This window comes from Diospyros lotus, chromosome 3, assembly GCF_014633365.1.
Source record: "Diospyros lotus cultivar Yz01 chromosome 3, ASM1463336v1, whole genome shotgun sequence".
Classification (NCBI taxonomy): Eukaryota; Viridiplantae; Streptophyta; class Magnoliopsida; order Ericales; family Ebenaceae; genus Diospyros; species Diospyros lotus.
In genome coordinates this window covers 35,101,033-35,118,482 of record NC_068340.1, presented here as the reverse complement: position 1 = coordinate 35,118,482, position 17,450 = coordinate 35,101,033, and the positions used below count along the sequence as shown (strand labels likewise).

Below are 17,450 nucleotides of genomic sequence, written 5' to 3'. Positions count from 1 at the left end.
GGAGACATATAAGAAAATGTTTTCATTTTGAAAAATTATCTCCCGGTATTTTGATAGCTAATATTTATTGTTGTTAAAATGATTTTTAATGAATTTTTCAAGAAATAGTAGGTATGTATTTTGGGGGTGGTAAAATCGTTAAATCCTGAGTTTGTACTAAAACCAAAATTCTATTTTTCTATTATTATGGATTTTGATTTTTTAGATATTTTTATTGAATCCAAATGGGGGGTACTTTCTTATTTACATTTATGTATTAAAGTAAATGGAAGGTAAAATATAAATAAAAGAAAATGTGGATAAGTTGTGATGTATGCATGCTGGAACTGAGAAGAGGGGAGGCTGGAGAGGAAAGGAAGAGAGGATGCAGGCCACGGGTTTCATGAGGCGGGCCTAGGCGCCTCAGCGCCTCACCTTGCAAGGCGAGTGCCTTGCTGAAACCGCCTCGCCTCAGCCCAGGCGAGGCGCCAAACTGGCGCCTTGCGCCTAGGCACGCCTTTAATAACTATGTTCACAACCACTACATAGTTGCGTTGCCTTCTAGAATATATTACATATTGATGTTACAGACATTGAAATGTGACAAGAGTACTCATTTTCTTTATATTTTTCATTTATTTTCTTGGGTAATATATAGGCTTTACCAAGGGTGCATCATTCAACTCCAATAGGCTATGTGAATTAATGTACTGAAACAGGGAAGCTTATGATAAATTACATTGTAGAGATGATAATTGGACATTCTCGTTGATGCTTCTCCATATATTCCTCGTAAAGTCTTGTTAATTAATTTGAGATAGAATGGGAAGTTTTTGTAAGGAATTGTACTTTGATTTTTTGGTTGGTCAAACCCTACGACTGATATATTGGATTTTGCCCTCTTTGGGTTGTTGCTTTGATTTGAACACCATTTAGCACTAAAATCGACAAAGATATTATGCGAGGGTGGAATACATTTTTTTTTAAAACATTGTTGGGAGGTGCTAAGGAATGATATTATCGGGTGGGGTTTAATTCCTTTTTGGAGATGAAAAGTTTCAGAAGAATTCTGAATGCCTGGTTTGTGGTTTGCTCTCCAAGAACAGGGGAGCTAGGAAGTATGAGCACTTCATTTCCTGCTGTAGCAATGCCTACATGTGTTTTTGGTTAGGACATATACTTTTATGACAAGTTGAGATTAGTGTCTTACAGGCCAAACATTGTGTCCAGATTTTTTATTGTTACTTTTACTTTTGGGCACTTATAATTCATGTGGTGGATGCATGTGTCCACGGGTTGAGCCTGTGAAGGACATACCTTGGGTCGTTTTTAATATGGTCGTCAAAACTTTTCTCTTTTTAAAATCTACAAATAGAATAAAATTTTGAGTAAAGAATAATAAAACACAAGATTAGGTCTAATTGTAACTCTGGCAAAAGTAGTTAATTTTTCTTTTTTATGTTAAATGATGTTTATATTTTCATTATTATGTATTTAATGGTATCTTTAAATTGGATTAGTGTTATTTTTATTTTTTTAATATATTACTATAAATGGCATCTCCATTTAGGTTAGTGGTACATTTTTGATATTTTTACAATATTTAGTTTTTATACTCATGACAATTATTATATGTTTCCTTAACCTTATTTTTTCTTTGCAAATTGTCTTAGCCTCTATCCATGTCATATCTGCATCATGCTTCTTAAGGAGCAGAAGACATTCACAACTTTGGACAACTTGGCATTTCAGAAAGTGTCTATTAGACTTTCTTAAGCTGTTGGCTTGACACTTCTCTGAAAGTTTTCCTAACAGTGGTATCTGAGCCATAAATTGCTTTTGTGAGGTGTGGGGTAGGCAGATTGTGAATAATTTGCTTGTTTCTAGTTTTTCTAACAAGATTTTAGAGTTATAGTAATGCAGAACTCAAACCAAAAGAAATAAGCGTAATCTCATGTCATGATCCACGTAGCAAGGAGGGGGAGATATAGCAATTAAATGTAATAGGAAGGGAGGAATAGCAATTAGCAGAATAGGCAGTAGAATATGCTATAAGGGGGGTACAAAGTTTGTTGCTGCTTAGGCAGGTTGTACATTCCCCTGTAAGCGGTTACCGCTCAAGGACAAGGAATCTAGCTATATAAACAGCTGATCCTTGCCACGGATGGATATGAAATTATTCTAACAGAATTCTGAACATTCTCTCTCTCTCCCTTTCTATTCTCTCTTTCTCCCTCTATCTTCCTTCCTCTCCCCTTTGAACAATTCACTGGTCGAATGAATTATTGGTCAGATCCTTGGGAGCTGACATCCCAATTACTCAAAACTAATATCAATATTCAATATTATTAATCAAAATCTGTCCTGAAATACTTCATTAAAGGATTATGTATAAACAATTAATAGATATAAACCTATTCTAACAATAATTCCTTTCTAATTAGGATTCCTTGTTTTTAAGCTAATAAAGGTAATCCTAATCTAATTAGGATTCTAGGATTCTATGCCTAAAATATTGTTTCCCGAAATATTTGTCTATATGATCTTCATCATATAGATTCCAAAATTTGGAGTTGGCAAGATGGTTTGATTTGTTAGTTGAATGTTGGAAAAGCCTATGATAATATAATTGGATTTATCAGGTAGAGGATAGGTTTTAGGCACAAATGGAGGACTTGTATGCCAAGCCTGTTTGGTATTGTTGTGCTTTTAAAGCACAACAGCTTTTTAACAAGCCTGTTTGGTTCCTTTCGTGACATTTCCCCCCTCACCAATTTATTGTCCTCAAGAAATGCTAAAGAGGTTGACAGTCCTTGGAAATTGCTTGAGAAGATCAGGAAGATACTTACAAGTACTGCTATCAGCTGAGCTGCCCTGACATTTGACCAAGAGCTAAACAAGAGGAGCCCCATGCTTGTACACCACCCTTCTCTCCAATATAGCCTCTGGTTCCACCATTTTGTTAACCTCTTTAGGAAGAATGGGCAATGCAGAACTCACTGGTTGTGTGCCTACTGACCTCTTTAGGAGGAATACATAAAACACAAGGTGAATTTGCGACCTTGCTGGTAGCTGCAAACGGTATGCTACCTTCCCTACCTTAGCCTCTATGGGAAGTGGTCCATAGTACTTGGGATTGAGCTTGGTCACCCTCCCTTGAGTGATGGACCTTAGATGAGGATACCTCAGCCTGAAATACACCTCCTCCCCTACTGCAAACTCTCTCTCACTCATTCTCCGGTTGACAAACTATTTCATTTGATTTTGGGTTGAAGCCAACTCCTGCCTTAGTTGTTGTGTCACCCTCCTCCTTTGCTATAGATAATCTTCCACTGTTGCCACATTAGATCCTCCCCCCACTGCAGGTAAGACAGGTGGCTTGTACCCAAATAAGGTTTCAAATGCGGACATTTTGAGTGAGGAATGGTGGTTAGTGTTATACCACCATTGGGCCAAAGACAACCACCTGTGCCACTCCTTCGTTTGTAAGAGGCAAGTGCACCTTAAGTAAGTTTCTAGGCTTTGGTTCACCTCTTCGGTCTGCCCTTCAAATTGGGGGTGATAAGTTGTAGACATACTCAATTTTGTTCCCAAGGCCCTCATAAGCTCTTGCCACATCAAACTGGTAAAGATCCTATCTCGGTTTGAAATGATGGACTTAGGAGTCCCATGTAGTTTTACCACTCGATCCAAGAAAGCCCTAACCACCTCCTGAGCTGTGTAGGGATGAGTCAACCTTATGAAATGGGCAAACTTGGTTAGCCAGTCTACCGCCACCAATATACTATCTTACCTTCTGACTTGGGCAACCCCTCCACAAAATACATAGATACACTTGACCATGATTGGTTTGGAATAGGCAGGGGCTGCAGTAGCCTCGGATAAGCTACTGTTTCTGACTTACACCTCTTGTATGTGTCACAAGCCAGCACAAACCCCTTAACTTCTGTCTTCATCCTCAGTCAATAAAATAGCTACCTAACCCGCAGATAAGTGTTCTGGACTGTTGAATCCCCCCCCCGGGGGGAGATTTGTGTAGAGCTTGCATTATCTTCTTCTTTTGTTTTGCATTATTCCCAATCACCATTTTAGCCTGGTACCTCAACATACCATCCACCAAAGTATATCCATTAGCCTCATTGGTTCCCACAGCCAGTCTTTCCAATAATTCCTTTACCTTCTCATCCCCCTCATAGATGTCTCTACCACATCTCGGTACCACTCAGGAACCACCAAGGACATAGTTGTTGAACTCCCTTCTTCATGGCGCCTATAAAGGGCATCAACTACTATATTTTCCTTCCCTTTTCTGTACTGTATCATATAATCCAAACCCATCAGTTTGACCATTCCCTTCCTTTGCAGCTGTATTTGTAGTTTTTGTTGCAACAAAAACTTCAAACTTTCTTGGTCTGTTTTAATTATAAATTTGCCGCCTTCCAAGTAATGCCTCCACTTGTCAACAATAATCAATACAACTATGAATTCCTTCTCATATATGCTGAGCCCCAAATGTTTAGGCCTCAAGACTTGGCTTAGGAATGCCAGGTGTCTTCCTTCCTGCACCAATATTGCCCCAACTCTTATCCCACATGCGTCTGTCTCTAGAACAGGGGGCTTATTAAAATTAGGCACCCTATTACTAGTACCCTATTCATAGCCCCCTTCAACTTCTCAAAGGCCTCTTTTGCTTCTCGTCCCCAATTGAAACCCCTTTTCTTCAACAAATTAGTCAAGGGTTTGCTAATGACCCCATAGTCCCTTACAAATTGGTGGTAGTACCCAGTTAGTCCTAAAAATCCTCTTAGGGCTGCCCTCACTGAAGTAGGCCTTGGCCAAGACACCATGGCCTTTACTTTTCTTGGACATGTACTAACCCCATTCTTTTATATGATGTGCCCCAAATATTCCACCTGCCCTTTACCAAATGCACACTTAAATTTCTTAATAAAAACCTGGTTAGATCTGGTTATATTTCTTAATAAAAAGCTGGTTAGATTTGACCAAATGCACACTTGTGATTCTGAGGTGAGTTAGGTGTTGGTCAAAAGTAGGTCTGTAGATGAGGATGTCATTAAAGAATACAAGTATAAATTTTTGAAGATGGGGTTCAAAAATTTTGTTCATGAGGGATTGAAAAGTGGAAGGGGCATTGGTTAGCCGAAATGACATCACCAAGAATTCAAAGTGCCATTGGTGAGTCCTAAAAGTGGTTTTGTATATATTCTTGGGTTTCATCCTAATTTGGTGGTAACCCGAGTGTATGTCAAGCTTAGAAAAGAATTAGGCATGGTGAAGCTCATCCAAAAGATCTTCCACCAAGGGTATAGGAAATTTATCCTTGATGCTCTGGGCATTAAGATGGTGATAATCCACACAAAATCGCTATAATCCATCTTTTTTCTTGGACTAATAGGATTGGAGAAGCGAAAGGGCTTTGGCTAGGTCTAATGATGGATTGTTGGAGCATGTCTCTGACCATTTTCTCAATCTCATTCTTTTGAATTGGAGGATAATGATAAGATCTAATATTAACAGGCTCTGCATTTGGTTTTAGGTTAATAGAGTGGTTAAACATTCTAGTAGGGGGAAGGGATTTGGGTTCACTGAAAATGTCCTCATACTCTTCCAACAATTTATTAATGAGATCTAAATGGTGTATCTGATTCGACATTCCCTGGGGTGTGGTGATTGTTAGGTAGATCTCCCCTTGCACTCTCTAATCGGCATGTCCCTCCTCCACGGCCACAATTGAGAAGAGGTGTGCCCACTTATTCCACTTCCCCTTGATTATCCTCTATACCCTTTTCCTAGAAATCATCTTGCAGGTTCCAGCTTCTTTTCCCCCTGATAAAGTCATCTTCCTCCTTTCTTTCTCAAAGGACACCTCCATTCGGTTAAAATCAAAGCTATTGAGGTTTACCCCCTTCATCCAATCAACTCCAGGAACCACATCACAACCCCTCAACTACAATAGTCTCAAATCTGCTTCAAATCTATCTTTCCCCCTGCATTTCCCAACAAAAGCCATCGCAGGCTGATTTGCTCAACAATCGATTGCCATTGGCTACTATCACACTCAAGGGTGGTGTCCCTATGAGTTGACACTTCAGCCTTTTGGTTGTGCTTTCATCAAGAAAGCTGTGGGTACTCCCACTATCGATTAGGATCATTAGGTTGCAGCCTTTAACTTGTCCTTTCACCTTAATGATTTTATTGTTGGCTACTCCCTTCGAAGCATGAATTGATATCTCACCATTGTCCTCCGCCCCAACTTCCTCATAGTCCTCTTCCTCTGCCTCCTCTTGTTCATCCTCATTATCTCCTTCCAGCAATTGAATTTGCCTCTTGCATTGATGTCCGGGATGGTATTTATCCCCACATCAAAAGCAGAGGCTAGCTAGTCTCCTTTGCTCCCTTAATTGCTCTCCATATGGGACTGAACCCGACCACATTTTTCACCCCATTACTCCCCTTCACCATATCTCAGTTATAGCCTTTTCCTCCTACGTTGGATGTCCCTGTAACCACCCCCTTTGGGTGCTGCCTTTGCTTTTTCATTAGGGCCTCCTCTAGCATCTCTTGCAATTGGGCACTCTTAGATGCCTGTTCTATCGTCGGGAGCCTCATCATCTTAACCATTGGCCTAAGGTACTCTCTAAGGCCACTCATGAAGCTTGATGCGAAATAAACTTTCGAGAGTTGAGGGTTGTGGTTGATCATATGGGACCTCAACTCTTAAAACCTTCATAGGTAGGTGCTCCCTCACTTCCGGTTTGTTGAATTCCTCAATAATATCTACCATACTTTTCTCCTCAAAACTCTCACAAAGTTTTTCAGAGAATTGTTCCCAAGTATACTCCCCTCTCACCCTCAAACACCCTTGAAACCAGGCATCCACTACTTCATTGAAGTATGCAGTCGCTAAGCTCACCCTTTGCGTCCTTGGTACATTGTACCAATTGAATAACCTTTCACACTTCCTCAACAACCATCGGGTCTCCTTCAAAGACTGGGATCTCCATCCAGGGGATGGGAAACCCCGAATGATGGAGATTAGGTTGGTCATCCCTGTCCCTACTCATCATTCTTTCTAACTCCTCCTCCGAGTCTACCTCAATCTCAGAGGTCCCATTTCCCTAGTTCTTCCTATTCCCTTGTAAAATTGGTTCAGTCATTTCCCTAGGAGGGAAGTCAAGAGATACTCTTATCGAGTCCTGGCGAGTGAACATCACCATGAATTAATGCATTTGAGCTCCCAGTTCCTCTTGCACCCTCGTGGTTAAGCCTTCCAACCTCCGTTCCAATCCCTCCATGGAACTCTCCAACTTGCGATCCATTGCTACAATCGCCTCGTGATTTTGGGTAGCCTCGAACTCTAGCTGGTCTACTCGGTTTTGGAAATCCGTCATAGTCAAGTTGATTTGTTGCAGCTTCGACTCGAGGTTCTTCATGTGAATTTCTTCTGCCATCTCGCCTATCCAACAGAGCACTGGCCGAGAATCGTTGCTCTGATACCAGATTTGTCTGACAATTCTCCTCTTTCTAATTCGATGAGAATTAGAGAGGTTCTCACAAGAACAGAGAGCAGAAAACAGAGAGAGATAAGAGAGAGAGAGGGGGATAATCAGAATTCTGTAATATTCTCGATAAGAAATTCATCCACGAGGATTTGGAGAATTTATACAAGGCGTTTGGAGGAGAGGATTCTCCTGCCAGGGTGGGCCCCACACCCTTCATGGTTATAACAAACCTGCCTACACCCTTAACCCCTTTCGCATGACTGAAACTAACTTCTATGTCAGTAATTACAGCAGTAAAAGTAAAGTAAAAAATGAAAAATGGCTGTTGTGTCTGGTTCCTTTCGTGACAACTTATTACTTGCTTTTAATATTAATAAGCACAACACCATACTCTGTTACATTGCTTTCACAGCCTGGAAAAATAAAGCACAGCACAACAGCCGCAACACAACCATACCAAACAGCCTTTTACTACTGTTTTTTTTTTTTTTTTTACTTCAGGCTTCTAGACTTGTTGACTGGAGTTCCTACTGGTTTTTTGTGACGTATAAAGAGTTTTGTAATGAGTGGATTCTTTCTCGCCCTTCTTTCATCTTGGGGATGGAGACTCAAATTTGGAGATGGATGGCATTATTTGGGGAGCTTTTTGTTAGGATTTGGGGTTCAGATGATGGATGGTATTCTTTGTTCCTGATCTACTGTATGCTGATTTGATGAGTATAATTTTTTCTGGATCTTATGCCCTAGAGCTTGGTTATTTTAGGTGTATTTTTTTTTTGTGATTTCTGATTCTTCCTGAACTTTTGTATTGGATGAGGATTCTTCCTGAACTTAAAATCGACTTTAGATGTCTTTGTCAATGCATATTTGTGATGTGCCCAATATTTTTATTGGGAGGATAGCTTCCTTTTTTGAGTTGTCAAATGGAATCTGCCCACTGTTAATTTCTTTAAGATCTTACCCTCAAAGTTTTACATGCTTGGGGATTGGGATTCTGTTATAGATCAATTTTAGATGGAGGTTGACTGGATGGAAGAGGCTGTATTTGTCAAAGGGGTAGGACTCTAATAAGAGTAAGTTACTGAGTCTTACTATATTTTTCGTGCCTGTTTTTGTTATTCCTGCTTTTGTGATTAAGAGGCTTGAGAACCTTAAAAGTTTTCCTTGGAAGGGCTCTAGAAATGACTTCATGCTTTAGTGAATTGAGCTTCAGTTTACATACCTGCTAACACAAGGTCATTTTGGAAAGCTTGAGTTTTTCTGCTCATGCTCCTTTGGAAGTGTCTCTAGCGGGACTCTTGTTAAAATGGTTGGAGGCTTGATTGCACGTGCCAGTATGGGAGTTAATGATATGATTGGACGATACAATTTATTTCTGTTTCATATATTGTAGAGTTATGGAAAGGCATTCATGCAGGGGATATCATCATTTTGAGGTGATTATTGGAGTTTTTATTTGTATCTAGGGTTAGGGTCATCATTGTTGTGGATGTAAGGGGCGCATTGTTGGGCTATTGCTAGGATGGCAAGGGATAGGAGGGCTTCAGTTTGTCATTTCATTACAATTGGTTGGTTCACAAGGTCTTCAGAACATTTGATTTTAGATGACAATTTGAGTGATCGAGAGGTGGATGACTTTCTCACTTGTTTAATTTTGCCTTTTCCTATTGTTCATATTTGTCATGGGATGGTGCTATGGCTGGTCTAGGAAGAGTGGAGGTGCGTTGATTAGTTTGATCGATCAAACAAATTTATATTTGCCTTGGAAAGCAGTGTACTTATCTCCTTTGGCGTATGGCTTTGGATGAGATAGTATGCAATATTAGGTTCTACATGACTAGTTGGAGTTAGAGCTTAATAAAAAAGGTAAAATATTTTTTTTTTCCTATACATAAAAAAGTTGTATGTCTGTCTATAGATACTGTTTTACAGTACATAAGTACCAAATTTATTTAAGAATAAGATTTTAGCCATATTTTTTGTTTTAGTGGCAGTACATGGAAAGGTTCTCAGCTCTGATAATTTGATTAGCTAAACCTAAATTCACATCACTGGTGTAGCTTATTCAAACTTGATGACGACTCTATTAATGATTTCCTGATAGACTGCCTGATAGAGAAATTTTTATGTTGGTGCTTGATGATTCTTTAATTATTGGATGCTTTCCTGCTCATGATCTAATCATTGTTTGGTGGGCCCTAAAATTGGTACATGGAAAAGTTTGTTTTTCTGCATGTAACATGTAATTTTGTGGGAATGCAATAGTGGGGTATTTGATGGAGTTGAAAATACTAACTTGAAGCTTAAGAGCCATATAATTACTTTTTTATATAGTTGGTTCTTGCGTGGGCTGACCATTCTTTTCTGAAGTTCAGTTTTCATTCAGTTTATCATGTAATTATTCTGTTGGGTTCATGGGTACTCTGTTATTTTTATTTATGCAAACTAGTAGTATTTCCTATGTAGTTACTAATAGATATCTTACTAATTAGAAAATGCAATAACAATGATATATCAAGTCTTAATCCCACTATATGGTGTCAGCTACATTAATTCTTGGTCACTAATCATTTCTCACTTATCAAAAAATATTATAGCATTTTTTATCGCTTCTTTTCATTTGTTTACTTTTGGATTTACATATTTATTTTCTTTAAGCATACCAACTCCTCATGATCGGAGTTTACCCTGTTGTATGACATATGTAACATCCCAAAACGTGGGAAATCTTACTTCATTGGTCTTTTCTGATTCCAGTGTTGATCCTCATGCATCAGTTCAATCAATGATTCCACTTGAGCAGGATGAAAATCATGAAGGAATTAGCAGAAACTCAGAGATGATGGTGCCTACTTGTGGAGAAAATCAGGTTAAGTTTCAATCCTAAATAATGGGACGTCCAGATTTACTTATTCAATTTTGATATCTTTCAGTTGGTCTGTTTCTATATGATACTCAGTTTACTCTATCCTCTTTTAGATGGAGATGACTGATGGTATGGTTATGGTGTTGTAAGTTACTAACACAATTTGTTCTTTTTCTTTATGAGCAGCTTGAAGGTCATACTGAGAAGATTGATGCCGTAGAGTATGCTCAGGCCCCATGCACCCCAGGATTGTTGGAAGAGCCAAACTTGTCCAAAACTCAAGAGGCTTCAGTGTGTGACGATCAACTGGAATTAGGAGAAGAGCCAAATTTGTCCAGTATTCAGGAGGACTTGTCATGTGATGATCATGAGGAATCACAAAATCTTAATATTACCAAATTTGCAGCTAAAGAGAACTTGGAAAATATTACTAGCAGCTCAGATCATAATTGTGGGAACAAATCTTTGCCTAATGATGTAAATCATGCAACTATTTTGGGTGACCAGATGATTAACCAACTAAAGTCACCAGGAGACTCTCCGTCTACTGCAGGAAATCCTGTTTCAGCTAAACCAGATAATGACAGTTCTCCAGCTCAATTTTCTGATAGGAATTTAACTTCGTTTGATGCTGCAAACAGCTCTGAGAAGTTGGAGAATGGGCTTGTCTGCAGTGATGACCATGGTATTCACTGTTTGGATGGGGCCCATGCAGGCAGTATAGAATCTGAAGGAGCGAGGTTGGTTGAAACTTCATCACATCCTGGTTTTTCTAGGGAAGCATGCAGTTTGGAGGATGCTTTTGGTAATTCCTTTGCTTGTACTGACACTATGCATGAGAAGTCTGGCCTATCCAGCACTTGCCAAACTGTATCAGGCAGTTTTGCAGATAATGGGGAGAATGCAGAGAACACATTGAACACGTATCCGCTTTGCAATTCAGTGGTATCGAATAGACAGGACCTTGAGAACCCTGAAACTCAGGCTGATCAGGATCAAAAGGATTCTGAAGGGAATCCCATTTTCCATGAGAAACTGGAAGCTGAGAACATGCATGTCCTTCAGCCCTGCAATCATCTAAATCAATCAAGTATGTCTAATCTTGGACATGAAGAGTCAGTTGCTGCTCACTTGCCATCTGGAGTTAACGGGTTGTGCTCTGTGGAGTCGTCTGAAAAGGAGGCAACTCTTGCTCCTGGAGCTCCCACTGATGTTCAAGGTATGCTTTACAAGCTCATGAAATAATTATTGAACATGATGTAATTATACTTTAATTGGAGATTTAAGGTGTTGTCGTTTTCATGGCACAGGGTGTCTTGCAACTGATTCTGTGAAACCTGTGTTGGAGGAAAACCCCACAGCAGAAACTGCTTTACCAGAGCTTATTCAGGAAGACTTCAGCAAATCAAATGATCCAGTGGAAAATGTGACTTTGCAAGATCCTGAATTGGAAAAGGTTGATGGCTCTGCGAATGTTGATTTTCCTGCACCAGAAAAGTTGCTATCTGCACCAGAAAGACTTAATTATCTACGAGATAATGTGCTGGTGGAGTCCACTCCAGAAAAATCACACCTAATGACTCGTGATGTAGGTGATGCAGGGTTGAATCACATATCTGGAAAGAAGCGTAGTTACACGGAGAGTACTCTGACTGTGCAGAGTCTATATTCCCTTGAATCTATGGATGTGGTCTCTTCTAAAAGAAGCAAGGAATCTGTACCTGATGATGATGATTTGTTGTCTTCAATTTTAGGTATCTAACCTTTTTCATGGATTCATGCATTTCAAATTGTCTTCAAGAATAACTGGAGAAGTGAACTATGTTGCTTCACATCAAGGAGTGAAGATAATTTCTTCTTGATAGAAGCAGTTAGAAATGTCTCCGAGGAGAATTGAAATGATTTTGTTTTGTTGGAGACTAGTAAAATAAAGCAATGGAATACTAAAATTCCATTGTTTCTATCTGAACATGATAAACCTTATCAAGACATCCAAAACCATTAATTTTTTCAAAACTTTTTAGGAATTTCTAGGAAAATTATTTGTATTTTTTTCTTTTTATTGACTTACTAAAAGAAAAATGTTAGGAACAAATGAATCGTAAATTTATTTTAGAGTGAAAAACAACCAAATAGGATGGACCTATGTCACAAAAACATGCTAATACCTTAGCAAATTATAAATTGGCGCTTCTGTTTAGATTTGATGTATATTTGTGTGCCAAAATAGTGAATTTAACTATCTTAGGATCTTTATTTTTATTTTTTTCATGTTTATTCTTCTTAATGTTTTCTGAAGAAGGGAAATACATTGACAGTCATGTTTCTGGAAATGTATTGTAGGATTAATCTGAAGAAACAATAGACTCGATTATTATTTGACTGGATGTCTAATAGCTGAAAAGAAAGTAGCTCATTATAATAGTTTATGTGCAAGTCTACCCTTAATGTACCATGTTTTCTGCCTCCATTCCTGATGATACCAGAATGGTCTACATACCAGGCAATGCAGGAGTAGACATATTTGAAGTCACTTATTAAAGTATCGGCTTTTTTAGTTGTTAATAACTGTTACATTTTGTGCCTTCATTCCTGCTATTACTTGAATCTAGTCACTTGTTAATATCTCATTTGAGTGTCTTAACACTTATTAAACTTTGTAAACCTTGTTCTTGTTATAAATATATACTCTCTTAACATATTTGCAAAGAGAATCCAAACACCTAGGAATAACTTCACCTTTTGTTACTATCAATATCATAAGCATTATCACCTCCAATGGTTTACAAAATTTTATTTTGTTAGAACATACCCATTTAGACTCATATACACTTGTCTTTGATAAGATTGATTTTTTTGATATCAATTTGTGGTATGAATTGAATTTGCTTTTGGATAGGTAAATTATGCTTTTATGTAAAAGGATGTATATTTGTTAAACATACACAATTATTTAATCATTGAGATTTCTTTAACATTTTTTATGGGTTGATTTTTGTTTGGAAACATTTCCCATATAGTTCCAGGTTTGTTGTTGTTGTTGTTTCTCTTATGTTTCTTTAACATTTTTATCATTACTGTCCTTAGGCTATGAGAGAAATTAAAATGAAATTTGGTTCCATGTTTTGTATATAGATTATATATGTTCTTTAACCTTTTCAAAGACGGATTGGCATGGATGCTGGACATGGAATGAAATGACTCAAGTACATGCTTCTGTGGCGAATTTTGAAACCATTAGGAAGCTGATATGGTGGGGACATGGTGACAAATAAATAATTCATTTTTGACAAGAAATTCAAGTGGAAATAAATGTCTTATTCTTGTACAGAAGCCTTTAGGAGTATGTACAAAAACTGGGTGGGAACCTCTTAGACATGATATGTATTATAATGGCCTTATTGAAGATACGGCTGTCGGCTACAGTTAGAGATGACTGGGTAGGTAGAATCTATGGTGCTGAGTCCACCTAGTGGGTTTAAGTATTGATATGTTGTTCGCCTAACTGATTCCCGCAAGCTTGTCCCAATACCCATGAGCTCTTGAAGTTGGATGTGTTGGATGAGTTTTGGAGTCAGTGTGTCAATATCTGCAACATGCTTGGAGACACATTTGTGTTTCCTAGAAGTTTAATTTGTAGAATTTACTTGGTATGTCTGTTGCACTTTTATCATTATTTACTTCCCTTGAAGCTAAATCTGTTATTGCCACAGTTGGAAGATCTTCAGTTTTGAAAATGAAGCCCACACCTCAACCTCCATCACAGATAATGCAAGTGAGACGCCCTCGGTCTACAACCCGGACTTCTGCTTCTAAAAGGAAGGTTCTTATGGACGATACCATGGTGTTGCATGGCGAGTATGTTATTTTGTCTTTCTTTAATCTTAGCCCTCCATTTTTATGTTTGCTTGAATACAAGTTAGTGGTTTCTTTTTCTAGTCAAGGGGGAATAGGGGGACTTTTTACATGCTTTGCAAAATGGCCTTACTTGCCGCCTGTTTGTTACCTGGAGAAACTCATTAATGCTTGGCTGTCATATTCATCCTTACTCTCAAAATGGATTATGGTTCTGATTAAGCTCATTGGTTAATGGTCCTGATGTAAGCATATTTCAATAAGTTACTTATCCATGTTTTTGCTATATATTATGCAAATTATATATGGAGTAGGCCAAGGAGCATGAACGATGTTTCTTTAGTCTGTCTATTACTGTTTATCATGCTTGAGTGTTTACGCTGTCATTCTCTGTTTATCACATGGTAGCTAAATGATGTATTATACTTACAATGTTGCTTCTTCTCTTCCAAGTGTAATACGCCAACAGCTGACTAATACTGAGGACATAAGGCGTGTACGAAAGAAAGCTCCCTGCACTCGCACTGAAATTTGGATGATGCGGAAAGAGTTTTTGGAAGATGAAATTTTCAGTGAACCCATATTTACAGGTCAGCTCATGGTGCAGAAGATTCTCCTTTTCTGTGGGACGGACTTAATGATTTTTCTTCCTCTTTAATGAAGTATTTCTATTTTAATGATATTACTCCTTGATCCCTGCACGGGGATCTATTTTGAAGCTTTATTTTGGGAAATCTGGCTATATGGCCAGCGTATTTCTTGCCTGTAGAAGATCCTAACCGAAGCTGATTTCTTCTACTAGGATCTCTTCTCTTTGCATATTATACGTGTTTTCTCTGAATGTGTGGCCATATCAGACTTCAACTGTAGTTCCTCGTTAGTATTTCACAACTTCTTCATTCTGATGCACAGGGATACTATATTTTCATTGTGATTCCTGGTTATTATATCACCTTTTTTAGTCCTCCATCTTACTCATGTCCCACATTAAGCTAGCACCATTACAAAGGTGGCTGATCTTAGCCCATTTTCATTGCTGTCTTTCTCACTTTTAGGCATTTAGTCTTAGGGACTTCATTCTTTTACCCTCTGGATTGTTTATTCTGTCTTATATTGTTATTTGCTACTGATTAAATATGTGCAACTGCTTCTGGAAATGTTTTATGCACCCTCTTGGATGTTTATGAGTTGAGTTTACTATACTTCTCCAGGTTTTTCGACAGGATTGGCTTTGTTGCACAGTGAAACACATGATCTGAGTGAAATCAAGGTATCACAGCATGACACACACAATACTTTTCAGGAAGATGCAGCAGACCTGAACCTGGTTTCACAGAAGGATAAATTTGATCTTTTGGGAGCATCAAATAATATGGTGTTGTCCATGGAGCCAAATGTCCATAAAGGAACTGGAATGGAAGACATCAGTGATTCTGTTGTAGTCAGAAGTGATTTGGTAGTGGATACCGCCGAGAATGCGCATAGTACAGGCCATGACTTGCAGTCCAGGGGTAACGAGTCTGAAGTACAGATTGATTCCGTTAGTGATGCACTGGAACCTCAGGTTTCACGGCATGAACATTCTGGGGAGATAGATGAATCTGAAATAGATGGTGCAAGTGGTTCAGGTGTTGATACAGTATGTCCTGCCATTAGTGTTGTGGTAGAACCAGCCATCTCCACTGAACCTGTTTTAGTTGATAACAATAACATGCAATCTAGCTCCACAGTCCTGTCAGTTGTTTTGGATGAAAAGAGTGGTGGTGATGCTTCTGGGGAAATAGGTGCACCATATGCATCACCTGATAAGAGATTAACCCTTCAGCCTGTGGAGTTGGAGATTTCTGATCCTAACAAAGCAGGAGAAAATGATGGCTGTACTACTACTGTAGGAGGAGTGGAATTGAATTCTAAGGATGAGTCTTTGTTGCAACAAACTGAAGGTGCATTTTCAGTTGAAACTGAAGTGGTTGTTCAGGCTAGTTGCTATGCTCATTCTGAGGATACAAATCATTCCATTCCAATTTCTTCTGAGATAGATGGATCCAACAACCAGGTTCTTATAACTCCTGACCAAGCCATGGAGGAAATCAGGGAAAATGAAGGAGGGGCTGGTATGGTGGATGAGGTTCTTGCTGCAGAATTGGGCTACACTGGGAAAGACACAACCTTGTATGTTTCTATTGAAGAACCTAAACTAGGTTCTTCATACCCTCTGGAACTCGATGTAGATGTCAGAAATGCATCCTTAGATGATGGCAGCTATGCTGGCTGTCTGGAAGATGATCCACAGTTCATGACAACAGAAGAAATTGCTACTTTTGACCAAGCTGCCATTGAAGATCATGGCGTAAGTTGTACACTTGATATTTCAGCTATTCAGCTTTTCTGGTGTAGTTCTCAGTTTGGCCTTGTAATATGCACCTTTTATCCTTTCTATCTTGGTTTCTAACGTCTGACTTTATAAGCAATTTTCTTTCTTTTTTTTTTCCCTGGTTCAAGTTAGTTGTAGGCCATGTCACGTTTACTTCAGTATATTTATGTTGGGTGCTGTTCTTTTACGGGTTGAATATATGATATCTGGTTAGTAAACTAAATTTCTCTACAAATTTGTTTATTAGATGTGGTACCTAAGCTTATCTTGACATGACCCGCACAGGCCCTGTGGAAAGAGGATATCTTGAACATTGATCAAGTAATTAATATTATTCAAAAGGTCGTGAATATGGGAACAAAATGCACACACTGGATACCAAAACTGGATATGGTGATCAAACAAAAAATGAGGACATCAACACCGAAATTAATGTATAATAATTATTTTTAGTAGTTACATTTAACAAAATAGAATCCAGAAATTGTTACAAGTATTGAAATATAATTATTCGTTGTGGAATATATCATTCAATAAATAACATAAATGTCATTCACCATGCAAAAATAATATTATTTTATAATCATATGCCCATTAAACTGCTTTTTTTTCATTTCTTTAATTTTCTAGGCCATTTGTGTCCTGACCTAGTGGGGTTAAGGCTTGTGATTATTGTTGTTCTTGTTCAGTTCATTTATGTATAACTTATTCATTAAAAATACACAAATTCACAATTCAAAGAAATCATCATTCAGTACAACTTTAAAAGACATAAATGAAAGAAATTAAATAACAACCAAAGTCAAAAGATAGTTAAAGAAAAAGAAACAAACATTGCAAATAAAAAAAGGGA

General features: G+C 38.3%; 1 protein-coding gene across 2 annotated transcripts in view; it reads left to right on the top strand.

Moving 5' to 3' along the window:
* Positions 1 to 17,450, top strand: part of LOC127798519 (sister chromatid cohesion 1 protein 4) — a 52,061-nt gene that overhangs the window by 16,283 nt on the left and 18,328 nt on the right. Inside the window, exons 6-11 of one of the 2 annotated variants that reach the window (XM_052332137.1) lie at positions 10,260 to 10,371; positions 10,555 to 11,587; positions 11,679 to 12,122; positions 14,082 to 14,226; positions 14,677 to 14,813; positions 15,447 to 16,573. In XM_052332137.1, the coding sequence (XP_052188097.1) occupies positions 10,260 to 10,371; positions 10,555 to 11,587; positions 11,679 to 12,122; positions 14,082 to 14,226; positions 14,677 to 14,813; positions 15,447 to 16,573 (2,998 nt within the window). Of the gene's footprint in view, positions 1 to 10,259; positions 10,372 to 10,554; positions 11,588 to 11,678; positions 12,123 to 14,081; positions 14,227 to 14,676; positions 14,814 to 15,434; positions 16,574 to 17,450 lie in introns of both variants that reach the window. The other variant, XM_052332136.1, reaches the window with a different exon arrangement.